This window comes from Archocentrus centrarchus, chromosome 17 (assembly GCF_007364275.1).
Source record: "Archocentrus centrarchus isolate MPI-CPG fArcCen1 chromosome 17, fArcCen1, whole genome shotgun sequence".
Classification (NCBI taxonomy): Eukaryota; Metazoa; Chordata; class Actinopteri; order Cichliformes; family Cichlidae; genus Archocentrus; species Archocentrus centrarchus.
Window position 1 is genome coordinate 25,814,463 of NC_044362.1, and position 15,024 is coordinate 25,829,486.

Genomic DNA, 15,024 nt, shown 5'->3' on the forward strand with positions numbered 1-15,024 from the left:
CTGGGAGGTAACTGGCAGGAACACAGTATGACACACACAGTAAGTACAGCAGGACATACACTATACACAGAAGGCTAATCAGGGAAAAAGGAAACAGGAGGGTAACAAGACACAGCTGAACACAATCTAGACAATGTGACACAAAAAGCAAGACACAGGAGACATCTAACAAAATAAAACAGGAAGTGACTAAACACAAAAGCAGGAAACTAACACTGAGCAGGGGAACACTTGTTAAACAAACAATAAACCAATATACAAGGAAAAAAACAGCTCAAGGAACTAAACTCAGCTAAACCAAGACTAGAACAAAATCTAAAAGACTCGGATACAACTAAGAACAGATACATAAACAAACAGACAACAAAAGAAACACAAGGATGATTACAAAAGTAACTGGAATAAAACTCAAACATGAATAAAACTAAGAGCAGAAATACAGAAACCCTAAACCCTGGGTCCAAGAACCAGAACCATGAAAACACTGTATCACGTCAGTCTTGGTCTAAAACAATTTATTCAATAAGAATATCAAAGCTGAAAATCTCTTTCCTCTCTGATGGTGAGACTTAATTAAAATTCCGCTCAAACTTCAGCAAAGATAGAAAACCCACCGAAGTGTGATGCCGCTGCTCCTGTGCTCATGTTCATTGTCTAAAGGTGTTCAGCCTGAATAACTGTACCTGAGGCAGAGAAGTGACGGCCTCCCGTTCCTCCGTCGCTGCTCGCATCCTTCGCTCGTGATCCAGGCGAAACTGGATGTCAGAAGCAGGCGTATCCCGGAGCTGAACCCACAACAGCACAGCAAACAATTACTTAACCATATCCCTGGATAAGTTTACACGCATATTGATATCTCATGATTGGTCTTGAAGCTACGATTGAAAGGCAAAGAGGGATTTGTGGGCGAGATTATTCTACTTGATTGTATTTGTTCTTTTCAATCCATTGCAAAAAAAATTCACTGACGAGGATGAGGAAAAAAAAAAAAAAACTCAAATGAGATCTGAGTTTCATACAAGTGAAAAATCCATTACAGCTTCTTCTGCAGCATCTCAAGAAATGATTAGACTTTAATGCTGCTCATTTCAGGCTGGACTGTTCCTTTATTTAGCAACATCAAAGCTCTCTGATCAAATTTCATGCACTGAACTATTTAATTTTCTGAATTACCAAAGAGTTACATTTGGTATAACAGCACAGACTGCCTTTTTATAAATGCAGTGTATGAGGACAGGGAGCTGCAGCTGCATGAGTCTGATCAGACAGCTGAAGCATGGTTTCTATCATGAGTAAGCATGAGTAGCATGAGTAAATTGTTAACGCACTAATATAAATAGAGAAATTATAGGTGAATAGGATAAAAATTATAACAAGTATCACTATGAAGCATCCTCATATATTTTTTGAATTACAAGTTTTCTGAAGTTGTATGTTTAATTGTTAAATTTGAACTTATTTGCATACATTGCCAAATGGCAAAGTGTATTAGAATAATTAAATACTTGAAAAAACTGTAGAGTTAAAAAAAATTAAAGCTAAAATCTTACACACCAACTGCAAAAGGAACTTGTGAGGTTTGTTTAACTACAAGTAAGAAAAAAAATGCTCTTAGGGAAATGAGATGCCCATGTTTATGGTGTTGAATGTGATGACTCGCCTTCAGCTCTTTCATAAGACATCCCCGTCTTTCCCTTTAAAAATACCCCAAAGTGCAGACTCTGACAATTTGGAAATTGCAGCAGTTTATAATGCGATTTCTGTTCTCTATCCTATGCCGGGACTATACTGTACTCTCCAACAGCGAGTTGAGCTGTTCAGCGTGTACTGACCCTGGATCGCCTCCCTGTCAGCCCAATGTCAAATTCAAATCACGCAGGCCAACAGTGCAGTGCTAATCCTGCCATATCCAAGCTGCTTTCCCCATTCATTCACTGCACCTCACAGATTGTACTGCAGCGGAAAGCACGGGGACAAAAAGAAATCCACACGAATGTGCTATAACTGTAACTGTAATAGTTGTGTGTCACATCGCCGCCGCTGCCAGTACTCTGCATTACATAACAGCCGGCAATTTCTCTATGAGCACAAGCATGAGGCAGCGATTATGAATCATGGTGTCCTGCGATTACACAGCCGGTTCATTAATCAGCCGAGTTACTGAACGAGCTACCAGATCTGAAATGATGAGTGCCGGTAGCTCTCAGGTCTTTGATCTTCTTAGTGTGTGTGTGTGTGTGTGTGTCTGTGTGTTGTGACTCCCCTGTGTAAGCTGTACTTTTACATACATTAAATATGCTGAGTCACAAAAGTAAAGCTAGTAGTGATGAACCAGTGCCAGAGGGCATCATTTCAGTGCACACTGCTTGCAGACTCAGCTCTAATAAACTGAATACACACATAGGCCTAACAAGTCATTCTAATATACTGCAATTGTACACAACTGCTGTTTCGCACTCTTTAAAAAGGGCAACAAACTGCCCACCCACCTGCAAATGCATACAGGATCAGCAAATCTGCTGCAATAAATGAGCAAAATGTTTGCAAGCTCCTCTTAACTTTTAAGAGTAATAAAATCTACTTCTATCCCACAGCATCAAGTTTTCTTTAAAGGAGTAAATCAATCACACATGGGCCAAAGAAAGAAGAAAATGTGAAACCAAAGGAGAAAAAAAATAAATAAATTAAACATCAGTAGGTGTGGGAGTGGGTTTTAGTGTGAAAGTAGAGTGAGTGAATGAAGTGACATTGTGTTCATCAAAAAAGTGACCGTGGCTGGAGCGTCACTAGACATGCTGGATTTAGAGGCCTTCTGAACAGTTCAAATTTAATCCACTGTCATTTAAAATGAGCCAAATTTCGGAAGAAATATTACATCTCCTCATCAATTTCAGATGCCAACTTTTTTAAATTTGTAAATCGATAAAGCCTAACTCCACACTTGACCCATACCTGCAAGTGTTTGACTCGAGTCAACTTCAAAAATCAACTCCAGACTGTAAATTCCTGTTTATCACCAAACAATGTCACAACTGCATAAGAGCAGAATAATTCCATATTTTTTATCTTATCAGCTAGCATGCACAGATCACTTCCATTCTACCTTAGTGGCAAAGGTAAGCTCTGCCTCCACAGTAAAGGCGAGACTTGTATCAGATTAGTACTTAGTGTTAGAAAAATCTCCTGTGATGGAGAGCTGGAACCATCAGGAGAAGAAATAAAGTACGTCACAAAGCTTTGCATGTATCAATATGTCGATAGCTACATGTTAGAGTTAGTTTTGGAGTTGCTGTTTGGAGTTTCCATTCACCCTGCAGAGCTGAACTTGACAGCTGTTCACCCTGAGGAGCATTTGAATCAGTTGGAGACGGAGGAATATAAAAAAAACAAAACAAACAGTGTCCAGGTCCAAAAAACTGTCCAGATTTATGGTTCAGACTTGGCAGAAGGCCCATACTCATGGTAAGAAGGGAGATGGAGGAGGCACTGACCTCTACTTTTAAAGCCAGGGGCCTGTGGTACCTAGTGAGTCCAGTGGCTCCCCTGCTCTGGGCCTGGCCCCCACCCTGGCTCTGGCTCTGGGGCTCCACGCCTCGCTCCTGTCCTAGACGCCACTCCAGCTCATCCCTCTGACCAGACTGTGAGTGACGTGGGGTGGGGGGAAGGAAGGGAAGGGAGGGAAAGGGGGTGGGGAGTAGTGTGGACGGTGGGTGTAAGGGATTAGGGGAATGGGTGACAGGTGCAGGATACAGGGGTGCAGGTGGTGGTGGTGGTGGTTGTGGTGGTGGTATTGGAGAGGGAAAGATGTGTGAGGTGGATTGTGGACAAAAAAGACAGAAGACCACAAACAAGGTGAGGGGACAAGAAAGCGGGCAGGGATAACAAAAACAAAAACAGAAAATGGGTAAAGAATATAAGCCGTGGGGGGTGGGGAAATAATCAACTAACAGACTACACGGTGTGGAGAAGAACAAACGGACTACAGTACGAAGAAGAGCGCAAAGAGGAAGACCAACTTAAAGATGACGGCGTATGAGAGAGATGAGAAGAGAACAAGAATGAGGATGAACAAAATCATGGGCTGAAACATCTGGCGGGAACACAAAGAGGAACAAAGAGAGGGAATCGGGGAGGAAAAGAATGCAAAACACTTGTTATGAAGCGCATGCAATGAGGGATACATGAGTCCAAACCAACAGCTGAGAGATACCACAGCAAACTGCAGAGTGAGAGCTAGCACGCTAAAGGTTTCCAACACATGCCCGTGCACAGCCGTGTGTGTCGTAGAAGCAGTAAACTAAGGGAAGTTGCATCTTGAGCCTGTATGATGCACATTGTTTTCAGACAATACAGCATTGAAAACACACTGGAGTCATTGGAGGCTTTGGTCGAGCTTTTGTAGCAACATTCTAGCTGCCCCCTTTGTAGCAGTGCCCACATAATTTCTGTAAGTGTAAGACTGCTACTAGCAAGCTAAGTTATACTGAAGAGGTAAGGCATTTATCAAAGGAAAAAAAAAAAAAAGGTAGCTTTATCAGCCACAACAGCGTGACTTGTATTGTTTTCACCTTGTGAATCTGTGTCTTGCTGGCCACAGTACTGTAGCAGGAACTCCCACAAATGCAGTTTTGAGTATTTTCTCATGTGTCTTTCTGCATGTCTGTGGATGGATCTTGTCAACGCAATAATGCCGCAACATTGGAAGTTGCTGTCCCCAAACTTTACAGATGTGTAGCTGGGATTAAAATGAGGGTCCAGCTCAAGAATGGATAGAATCTATCTCGTGATCGCTGAGTAAGGTGCACCAAGGAGCCCATGGTCCCTTCCCTCTTTATGCCCCATAACACAGTCTTTTTACTCTGCATATCGAGTACATTTAACTGGTAGATAAACATCTAATATTTTACACAATGGCAGCAGTGTGAGAGCTAAATGGTGCTGCAGCTGTTTTAATCCTACTGCAGCATGTCCTCTAGTTTCTTATAATTTTTATTTCTATTTCCTGCAATTGTGAATTGATGTTTTTCTATTATATCATGCATATGAGGCTTTTCTCTCTGAGTGACCTGTAGTTTTTAATTTGGTGGGGTCAGGGTTTAAGGATAAAAATATCTTTCATAAACTCTCAAGATAATATAAGAAAACTATATGAGGTTTCTGTCATCATTACATGAACATATTTCAAGGTAAGCTATTGTTATTATTATTGCAACACTTTAATCTTGTAAAAATGTCACGCTCACAAAATCTGCCTTTTTCATTTTCAGGGTTTTGCTCTCAAGATAATTAAGGTTTCATTATTGCATCATTTTTACAAAAGCAAATTTCAGTTATGCCAAACTATTTTAGTAATTTGGGAGTCAGATTTAGAAAAAAAAATATTCTCACACAGAAAAATAGTCATAATTATAACTGAATGAACCAATCAAAATAAGAGTTTTGTAACGAGATAAATTACAAGATGGTGAGTTAAAGTTAACATCAGAGAAAACATTGTTTGGATGAGTGAGTTTATACATGAAAATTTTATAAATAACAACATATCTTAATTCCATAATTTATATCTTATATTTCTTACTGACACAATATACTTATAGATGAAAATTTCCGGGTAAAAATTACAATAAATTACAAGATAATTACATGAAAATGCCTGTTTTCATTCCTCTGGAAATTGCACTTTTATATAGAGTGTCATTTTTTTATTTATTACATATAATTCACTGTCTTGCTGCTACAATTGTAATTTTTGCTCTGCTGTTTATTACATTTCTAAACTGTGAGATTTTCCAGCTTAAGTCATTTTCCGCAGTTCTCGGTGGTCGAAGGCTTTATTTATTTTTTTATTTTTTGGAACAAGTGAAGGTTGTTAGTTTTGTGGTTAGCTTTGACTAACCCACCCAGCTTCACCCAGACTAATCAGTGAGTCCTACAGGCAGAGGAGCAAAACAGAAACAAGTCATTGGACAGAATGAGCATGGAGGCAGCTTCAGACTATTATCTCTACAAAGCACACTGGGTTCTTCAAGGGAGAGATGTTTAAAGAGCTGTTTGTTTTATTCCAGTCTGGCTGATTAGAAATGTCATCCAAGATGTCAGCCTGATCATGCAGCACAGAAATAATGAACCTGCTTTGGTAGAGTTCACAGTATGTTGACATGTCGTCTTACAATAAGCTGCAATAAAACACGGACTAAAAGCAGGATGCCAGCCAGCAAGGTTCTTCCACAGGCAACTCACACTGCCATGCAACTCTGTTTCAGACTCTTTTTTTGTCTAACATGTTATTTTAGTAAGTGCACACATTTTTATGGTTTGTCTCCTTGACAACACCATGGAGTAACCAATCCCACGTGTGTCTGTCTGTGTGCGTGTATGTGTGATGATATGTTGTGCAAACATAACAGCTACACCATTTATGTGTCATAGTGAGTCATACAAATGATAGCATGATGTTGCAGAGGAAAATACCGACTAAACTTCATGCAGCAATTTATAGTGTCAAGAAAGTCGAGTGGAAGAAGCTGCTAAACTCCTTTAGTACTTACTCCATTCACACCAAGCACCTTTTCAAGCACCCTCTTAAGCCACTACTCTCCTTTGACCTCGGCTGACTGAAAGCAGGGCAGCTGCAGACAGTGAGTGCATGGAGAGGGAGGCAGGCAGGCAGGCAGGGCTTCTGGCTATGAGGATGTGCATGAAGATGCAGATGTGAAAGCAGCAGCAGCAGGAAGCGATGGTGGTGGCAGTGGGTCTGGGAAGGGGTGGCGGTGGTGCCAGTATGGTAGAGCTGGGTGGCTTACTGTGAAGTGTGGGACCTGACACTGCATTTTACTAAAGATCTGGGGGTTCATTAAGTCCCTCAGCCTCAGTCTTCTCTTGAGGCTTTAGGTTCGGATCTTTTGGAGTCTGTCTGACCTGTTTTACAATGGCTTAGCCGTAAGCTTGATTCCCTGTTGACCAGTAAATCATAAATGTCTGTCTGCAATAGGCCCATTGCCCCTTAGGTAACTTTTCCACCACATCATGTTTAAATCCAAAGAATGAGAGAGCCTGTTTACACTTTGTTTTAAAATCTATCTCAGCCATTTGTTTATCACGTGCCTCTACAGTGTTTTATTACTAAGTCACTTCCACAAGAAAAGGGACCATTAGGTTTTGATGACTGTGGGCCAGTTTAGGGAGCCAACAGAAGAAATAGAGCTACACAAGAAAAGCATTTACTTTTAGTAAGTTTTTGAAATATGTCATTACACCATAGTGTAGTGGTTTACACATTCACCTGTGTGTAATCCTGGGAGGAGTCGGGAAAGGTATCAGGCGTAAAATTATCTGCCATATCAAACGTCTGGCTCACCCTGCTGTGGTGACCCATTGTTAATAAGGGAGCAGCTAAAAGTAGCGTTTATAAAATTTCAGATTTTTTTTATGTTTGTAATGATCATTTTTGTACAGTTTTATATATATATTTATAAGTGCGATTGCATTCATTTATATCAGCTATATTTGGGTACAAAGGTTGAGTGTGCTATGATGTACAGAACAAATTAGTTCGACTGAAATAAAAATTCTCCCTTTTTAAAATGTTTTGTTGGTAATTAGTTGGTATGACAAGACGCTTGTATACATTTTTTTTCCCTATCTTGATACAGCAGTCAGGTGCTGTCATTGGCCTGCACTTTGAGAATCCTGGCACTATGAGGTTAAAGGTCCCTGCGCACCAGTCAGGTGACCAATTTGTTTCGCAAGTCCTACCATAGAAAATAAAATGGTTAAAGAACTGTTCCTACTATTGAGATCAGCTGGGGAAGCTAATTTGTGACTTGCAAAACCTTGCAGGGCAAGATGAATTAGCATTGATACTACAAAAGATATGTGGCCTAACCAAACCATGAAACACTATTAGATCACAATGCGTCTTGGTGATCTTGTATTAACCACTGCTCACTTGTGATTTGATTGTCCAAGACATTTCAAAATCAAGTGTAAACTGGCCAGAGGGTTCAATAAAACTGAAAATCAACAAGATAAAGACCCAAAGATGGCAGATAAAGGCTTTTGCTTTAGTTACCTCACCTGTACTACCATTTAACCCCAACCCCACTCCCAAAATATAAGAAATGGGGAGCAAAATCTGTGCAAAAAGCGTCAGCGATCAAAGTTAGCAAAGTTAGACTGCGATGGGTCTTGGTAAAACATATTTTTTGACCATTTATCTATAATATAAAAGAGAACGGTCATTTAACATATAAACATGCACTGGGTACTTCACCAGTGGAACACACCAACTCACTTTGAATACTGAAGGCTTATTTTAGCATTTTTTTACCAGACAGTACTCAAACAGTTGCATCAGATTTAGAGATATACAATGTGCACTTGGTGCACTTCCACTTCCACCTAGTAAACTATGTGCACTATGTATACTGTACATGGTTTATTAGGTGGACACTTACTGGACATGACAATAGCAACGTTTGACTACAACTGTCATCTAATATTCATATTTTGTAAATGTCTGCAACTTGTCAAGCTGCACATCACATATTAAATTCTTCTACAGTGAAGACAACAATTTTCAAAATATCGAACAATGTCTAGTTAGCATGGTCATCCCAATCCTCCTCCTATTGTCTGAAAGTTATTTGGTGATTCCTCCCTTTCACGTTACGCTACCAAGATGGTGACTACTGAGGGCAAGATGTTCCACACAAACTTTATGACTGTTATGAGTACTATCCAGGTACTTGTAAAGCACTTCACGTAGCCTCACCTGTCAGTATGAACATATTTATGCACTCAGCATCTTCTCTACAGCAACACTGCTGATAATGTACCTCGACCCTGTCTGATTTGGTCACAGATTCCTCTGTGGTAGGCTTGTGGCAGTTCATTTAGGCTTGAGTAGAGAAGAAGCAGCCACAGTGCCAGCGCAACTCCCCAAATCTTCTATGCACAGTTTCAAAAGCAGATTTTTGCACAGAACAAGGGTTTTCTTTTCTAGATTTTTGCCCTCATTTCTTACTTTGGAGTTGAATAATTATAGTGAGCCTTAACTCCCATAACTCAACATACAAGAATTACATAAAGATAGAAACTGAAAAAGTCTGAACCCATCCTTTGCACCATGTTTCCTTAATGAGATTCCTATTGACAGGCACGGCTGTGCAGTGTGCGTCCTGCTAAAGATGTCCCACCGCTGCCTTTAATTAGAAATTTTTTTTTTTTTGGCACACTCTGCTGACTTAAGACTTTCATTTAGTTTAGTTTGGCCTTAAATGTGTACTAATGACTGCACACTTAGGGGCATTCAATTCAAACCTAACTGAATTTTCACACTTGCACACTGGATATAGCTATCTTAATTCTTACTGCTACTTAACATAATTTTTTGGACAATTAAATTTTTCCTACTGCTTTTCAAGGTAATGTATCCTTGATGTTTTCTTGCCATCAGCTTCTCTCTCCCGCGACATGATATTGTCTGGAAAATCAGGTGGTTCAATGCTAATTGATGTTCTTATGCAAAGTTTTTAGAGAACACAAGATGTTTTTCTTTTTGAAAAAGAAAAAGAAAAAACTGCCACAAACAGAAAACATCCATGCGTACCAAAAAATGTCAACTTATAGTACAGAAAGGCAGAAAAGGTCACATAATGTCTATCCATTGAACTTACCTGGAAGTCAGTCACCAAGTCTCTGCCAAAGGTGCCAATGGGAGAGTCCCGGGACATGGAGGTGACTGTGGACAGGAAGCTGCTGGACTCTGTGAGGTTTGGCATGGGTGACAGATCATCTGTCCTTTCTCTCAGTCCTTCCCCTACGTGGTCTAGCTTCTCCATAAAGATGTGCAGCTCAGTGCGAAAAGCCTTCATACGGGTGTTAATGGTGTCCAGGACTTGAGTATCTGGTTTGGATCCAGAAGCTGCCCCGCCTTCGAGGCTCTCTGTCGTCACCAGGAGCCTGCCCTCAAAGATCAGGCTGTCAGTGTCTGTGATCAAACGGTCCACTGTCTTCCCAAGTCTTTCTGCCTCTCGTTTCACATTAGCAAATGACTCCCGCTCTTCCCTTCTGCGATTTGCTAGTTCAGTGGCACTGAGCTCACTACCATCTGAGGGTTTGATGCTTCCAAACCCTGAGGTGGTTGCTGTTTTCTCAAACAGATCTTCAGAGTCACTCTCACCTCCAACAGGACCTTCTCTCTTGGGTTGGAGGAGGAGAAGTCGCCCTGTCTCCTCATCCTCAGCAGCTTCTCGCCGGCCTGCATCACTTTCTGCATCGCTGTCTCGAGGACTGCCAGTTCGCAGGCCCAGGTGTGCAGCCAGGTCGCAGCGCTGGACATTAGACATGAGAACACGGTTCTCATATTGCAGCTTCATAACCTTTCCACTCAGCTCATTGATCTGCATCCTGGCTGATTTAAGCTCCTCCATCAACATCCCACTACTGGAGCCATTACCCGTCCCCCCATTACCAGGTTTAAACAGTACCCCCTCACTGACTTCCTCGCCAACAGGCCCAGAGCTGCTGCTTGGCCCAAACTTGAAGCGATTGAGTTCAGATGTAAGCTGCCTATTGTGGTCCTCAATCTCTGCGATGGAACGGCGCAACAGCTCAGCCTCCTCCTCGACAAACTGTAAATGGCGACGCAACTCGCTGGCCGACTCCAGTGCATCGCCGCCATACGGGGATGAGGGCATGCTGGAGAAAGGCTCTCGCCCAAAACAGTCTCTTTCATACTGACAGCGAATATCTTCATTCTCTGCTCTTAAGCTGCGGTTCTCCACCTCCAGCTCCACAATCTTTCTACCCAGAATGTTAGCCTCCTCCTCCACCAGCTTGAGGCGTAATCGTAGCTCAGCCTCTCGAGTGGTGTGAGGGCCACCGCCAGAGCACTCCGCAAGGGGAAGGGGGCTGTCCACATCCCCGTAAACTGATTTGTACTTCTGCAGCTCCTGTTCCAGTTCATCTTTTTCACGGCCAAGCTTGGCCATCTTTTTCCTCATAAGGCCAGACTCTTCTTTGGCAAATTGGAGCTGGCACCTGAGGTCTGCACTATCCTCCTATTGAAATAAACACAATGACACAATTAAGTAAAGCTGGTGATGTCCTATACTTCTGTTATTTGCAAACAAATCCAAAAAAAAAAAATCAGTATCAAGCCTGTTTGTTCATAGTAGGTAACAAATACAATATATACTTGCAATTCCCAACCAGGAGTACATACGCAGTTTCCAGCAACTGCACGGATAGATTAACTAAGTCAGAAACAAATTATAAATTATAGTTCATTTAAAAAAGAAAATGTCTACCCTGAGTCATGAAAACAAGTAGCATAAAAACAGAGAGATCTAATCACCAATTTAATAAGTGGTTAAACTAAAAGTGAGAAACAGTCAGCTGAAAGTAACAAATTAGATCATTAAAATATGGCTTTAAATATTGCATTAAAGATCAATATAGATGGCTAGAATAATTACAGCGTTACAACAATGGAAAGTAAAAAGTCTACACAAGTAACTACAAAAACTCATAAGTATAGAAATAAACAATCAAATATTTAGCTAATTGTGATGAACAAATGACTGAAACATGCAGGTTCTGCCTCCATAGGGATGTAAGACTGCAGAATTTACCAAAATGACCTAAGACGATTACATAAAATAAAATAAAATAAAAAAAAAAAAGGTTGGGAATTGCTGCAATATAATTGAACCCAGAAGGAAACAGCACATTTATTGGGGATGGTGTATGAAAGAACTGGATAAAAACGAGGCTACAGTAAGTGTTCTGCCAAAGGCTCAGCTTAAAGGGTGCAGCTGCAGAGTTGTTTTTCTGTTATCTTCAGTTATGGTTTCTCATTTTAAACTTTTGACTTCACAGTTATTTCTATTATTTTTGTCTTGTTTTGATTCCTTTGTTTCCGCCTTCAGAATAATTTTTTCTTTAATTTTGTCAAAGCTGCTTTTTGCTCAAAATATGCTTCTAATCCACGCCTGTAAAGAGCAGCGGGGAATAAAGTATTATTCTATTTTCACAGAGAATAACGCCTTTATCTTTTTGTTATTTACCTGACTTGTGGATTTCTTGTCTTTAAATGTTTCCCTGCTACCTCGTCGCCTCAGTGCAGTCTGTAAGAGAACAACAAAGAAGGAACATCTCATCAGAAACAAACATCTTTGCTGCTGCTGCACAAAAAGGAAGGAAAAAAAGGCCAATGTTAAAGCGGACTGCTAAAAGAAATAAGAAGGCTATTAGTGAGGCTCTATTGATATTTCCATATATCATGATGCCAGTGTTTATACAGACAGCCAGAGTGTTGATGGCTCCTCATGACACCAATGCAGTGGAACAAATGTGTTTGCTAATATGTATGCCAACTCCCTAATGTTACGAAGACTCTGAAAAAGGAAGCACATTAATCTATGTGCATCTGTTATATAACATTAGCATCATCAGGTCAAAGCTTGGTCTGATAAGGAACTCTAATTCTCATTGCACATCATGACATAATTACTGTCAGATACTGTCATGGTAATAACCTGTATTAAAGGCTAACCTCTGGTTAGCATGTCAGTCTTACTGTGGTTTAACGGAGCGGCAGATTGAACAGACAATATGCGCGATTTATATGATTAAACTAAAATGCCCCTATTCTGCTTTTCATTCAACTTAGAAAAGTTGAGAATTCGGATGATGGGGGGTGTTCTGTCTGTCATGTCTGGTGATGTACGATGCACCAGGGTGCTTTAGATCACATTCACAGCTCAGTGTGACAGACGTCTTATCCCGGCTCAGATACAGTGACACATGATGCATCCACAACACTCTGAGGGGAAAGCATCTGCCCGTCCAGCGGGGAAATCTGTCCCGAAGCTAATACAACAGTAGGCATCGCACGCAAAGCCTGGATAAAACAGGGCCTTCTGCACGCCAGCTTAGTCTTACCGACTAATAAAAATCATTCTTTTTTTTTTTTTTATCAAGTCCCTTTCTTACATCAGCTACGGCTCTATCAGACTGGGACAAGATAGATTAGCACAGCGAGAGGAAACAGGAGAGGGGCGAAGAGAAGTGAGAGAGACAGGGAGGAAGAAATCCCCATCTATAAATGCAGAACCTTTTCCAGGAGCAGACTACCGCCCCGGCAGAGTTATTTAAAGGTTTGATGGTCAGCTAAGCTACAGTTGGGTTTCCTTCTAGGAAGCATAGCTTGATATTAATATTTCTGATATCACAGTCACAATCACATATCAGTACTCTCTTACTTATTGAGAAATTGCTTGTGAAAACTGATTTATTTTCTAAGGCTGCACTAAAGATGAATGAGGACCCAGAACCTGCAAATTTTGTATTTTTTCATAAACTCATTTTTTGAACGAATTATTTCTGGATCAATTGTTGGATCTCAAAGTCTACTTTTGAATTGATGACAGAAAATTCAATATTCCAATTATGTTCCAGGACTATACTTAGGTCAGAGGTCTCTGTCTGAGCAAACTCTGTCCACTGAAGCAGATTATGAAAAGTCTAAAGCTAGTAGTAATTTATTTTCAGAGTTTTTGCTTATTTGCCAGCAATCACACAGTTTGAACCTAATTACCAGAAGATGGTCTTCTTTTTCTTTTTCTTCTTTCACTTGCTCCCTTTAAGGGTCACCACAACAAATCATCTGCCTCCATCTCACCCGATCTGTTGCACCCTCCCCTGTCACACCATGAGAGAGGAGGGTGCAGATGATGAATGCCAGATTTGTGGATGTCCTTCCTCACTGCATCCATTAATCTTCTCTGTCGTCTTCCTCTTTTCCTCCAGCCTGGCAGCTCCGTGTTCAACATCCTTTGTTCATTTTATCCACTATCCCTCCTCTGCACATGTCCATACCATCTCAATCTCGCCTCTTTAACTGTCTCCAAACCACTCAACCTGAGCTGTACGTCTGGCATATTCCTTCCTAATCCTGTTCCTCCTGGTTACTCCCACTGAGAATCGTAACATTTTCAGCTCTGCCACGTAAAACTCAGCCTCCCGACTTTTTGTCAGTGCCTCCATCTCCAAACCATATATCATAGCATAGTAAACCTTCCCTTTCACTCCTGCTGCTATCCCCTGCTATCCCTGACATTTGTCTGCACCCGCTCCATCCTGCCTGTACTCTCATGTGCACTGACTGTTGCTTTGGATGGTTGACCCCAGGTATTTATCCACCTTCACTACCTCTTCTTGCAGCTTGTTCCACCCATCTCCCTCTCATTCACACACGTATTCTATCTTGCTTCTACTGATTTTCATTCCTCTTCTCTCCAGAGCATACCTCCACCTCTCTCTTCCGCCTGCTCCCTACTCTCACTACAGATGGCAATGGATTAAAACAAAGCCAAGTGAGATGACCTAATTTTATCTAACAAACCTTTATCTGTTTGTGGGAGAAACTATAGTATATTTTACACCTCTTTTAATTAAAACACTGTCAGTGTTACATCCTTGTTTAAAGGACAAGAACTAACTGTGAGATGTTCATAAGCTGAGCTCTAAAACATTTGTCACAACGAGCCCTTGGAGAGCTTAATACTTATTAGTCTTCTTAGCTGAGACTTCAGAAAGGCAAATATCATTACTGTCATTTGTTCGTTTGCAATTCAGACTCATGTGGAGCTAAGGCAATATTTTTCTCTTTAATTTATAGTCAACACATTAAAAAAAAAGCAACACTTCTTCAGAAACGATATCAGCCTGTTAGATTGACGTAAAAGGTGCTTGCCTTAAAGGACACAATCTCGAAACCATCCGGTTATAACCAGCTATAACTAAAGGTATAGCTAAGATATCCAGTTTTTCTTGAGAGGGTCATACTGACTTAGATAAAGTAACATGAAGATAAATACCACTTAAATGCCATGTAAGCTTAAATTAGACTACATCTTGCCAGTTGTCTTATATAAACCGCTGCACAGGTCACTGATGAAACACGTTGCACTTGAGTCGAGTTAAGCAGCACTGCAGTCAACTGCCTCAAGAGTCTTT

The 15,024-nt window shown here is 40.8% G+C and overlaps 1 protein-coding gene across 2 annotated transcripts in view; it reads right to left on the minus strand.

Annotated features, from left to right (window-relative positions):
- Window positions 1–15,024, minus strand: part of mtcl1 (microtubule crosslinking factor 1) — a 79,561-nt gene that overhangs the window by 28,726 nt on the left and 35,811 nt on the right. The window contains exons 4-7 of one of the 2 annotated variants that reach the window (XM_030751507.1): window positions 12,072–12,131; window positions 9,678–11,063; window positions 3,492–3,638; window positions 684–785 (exon numbers count right to left, since the gene is read on the minus strand). In XM_030751507.1, the coding sequence (XP_030607367.1) occupies window positions 684–785; window positions 3,492–3,638; window positions 9,678–11,063; window positions 12,072–12,131 (1,695 nt within the window). The remainder of the gene's footprint in view (window positions 1–683; window positions 786–3,491; window positions 3,639–9,677; window positions 11,064–12,071; window positions 12,132–15,024) is intronic. The other variant, XM_030751508.1, reaches the window with a different exon arrangement.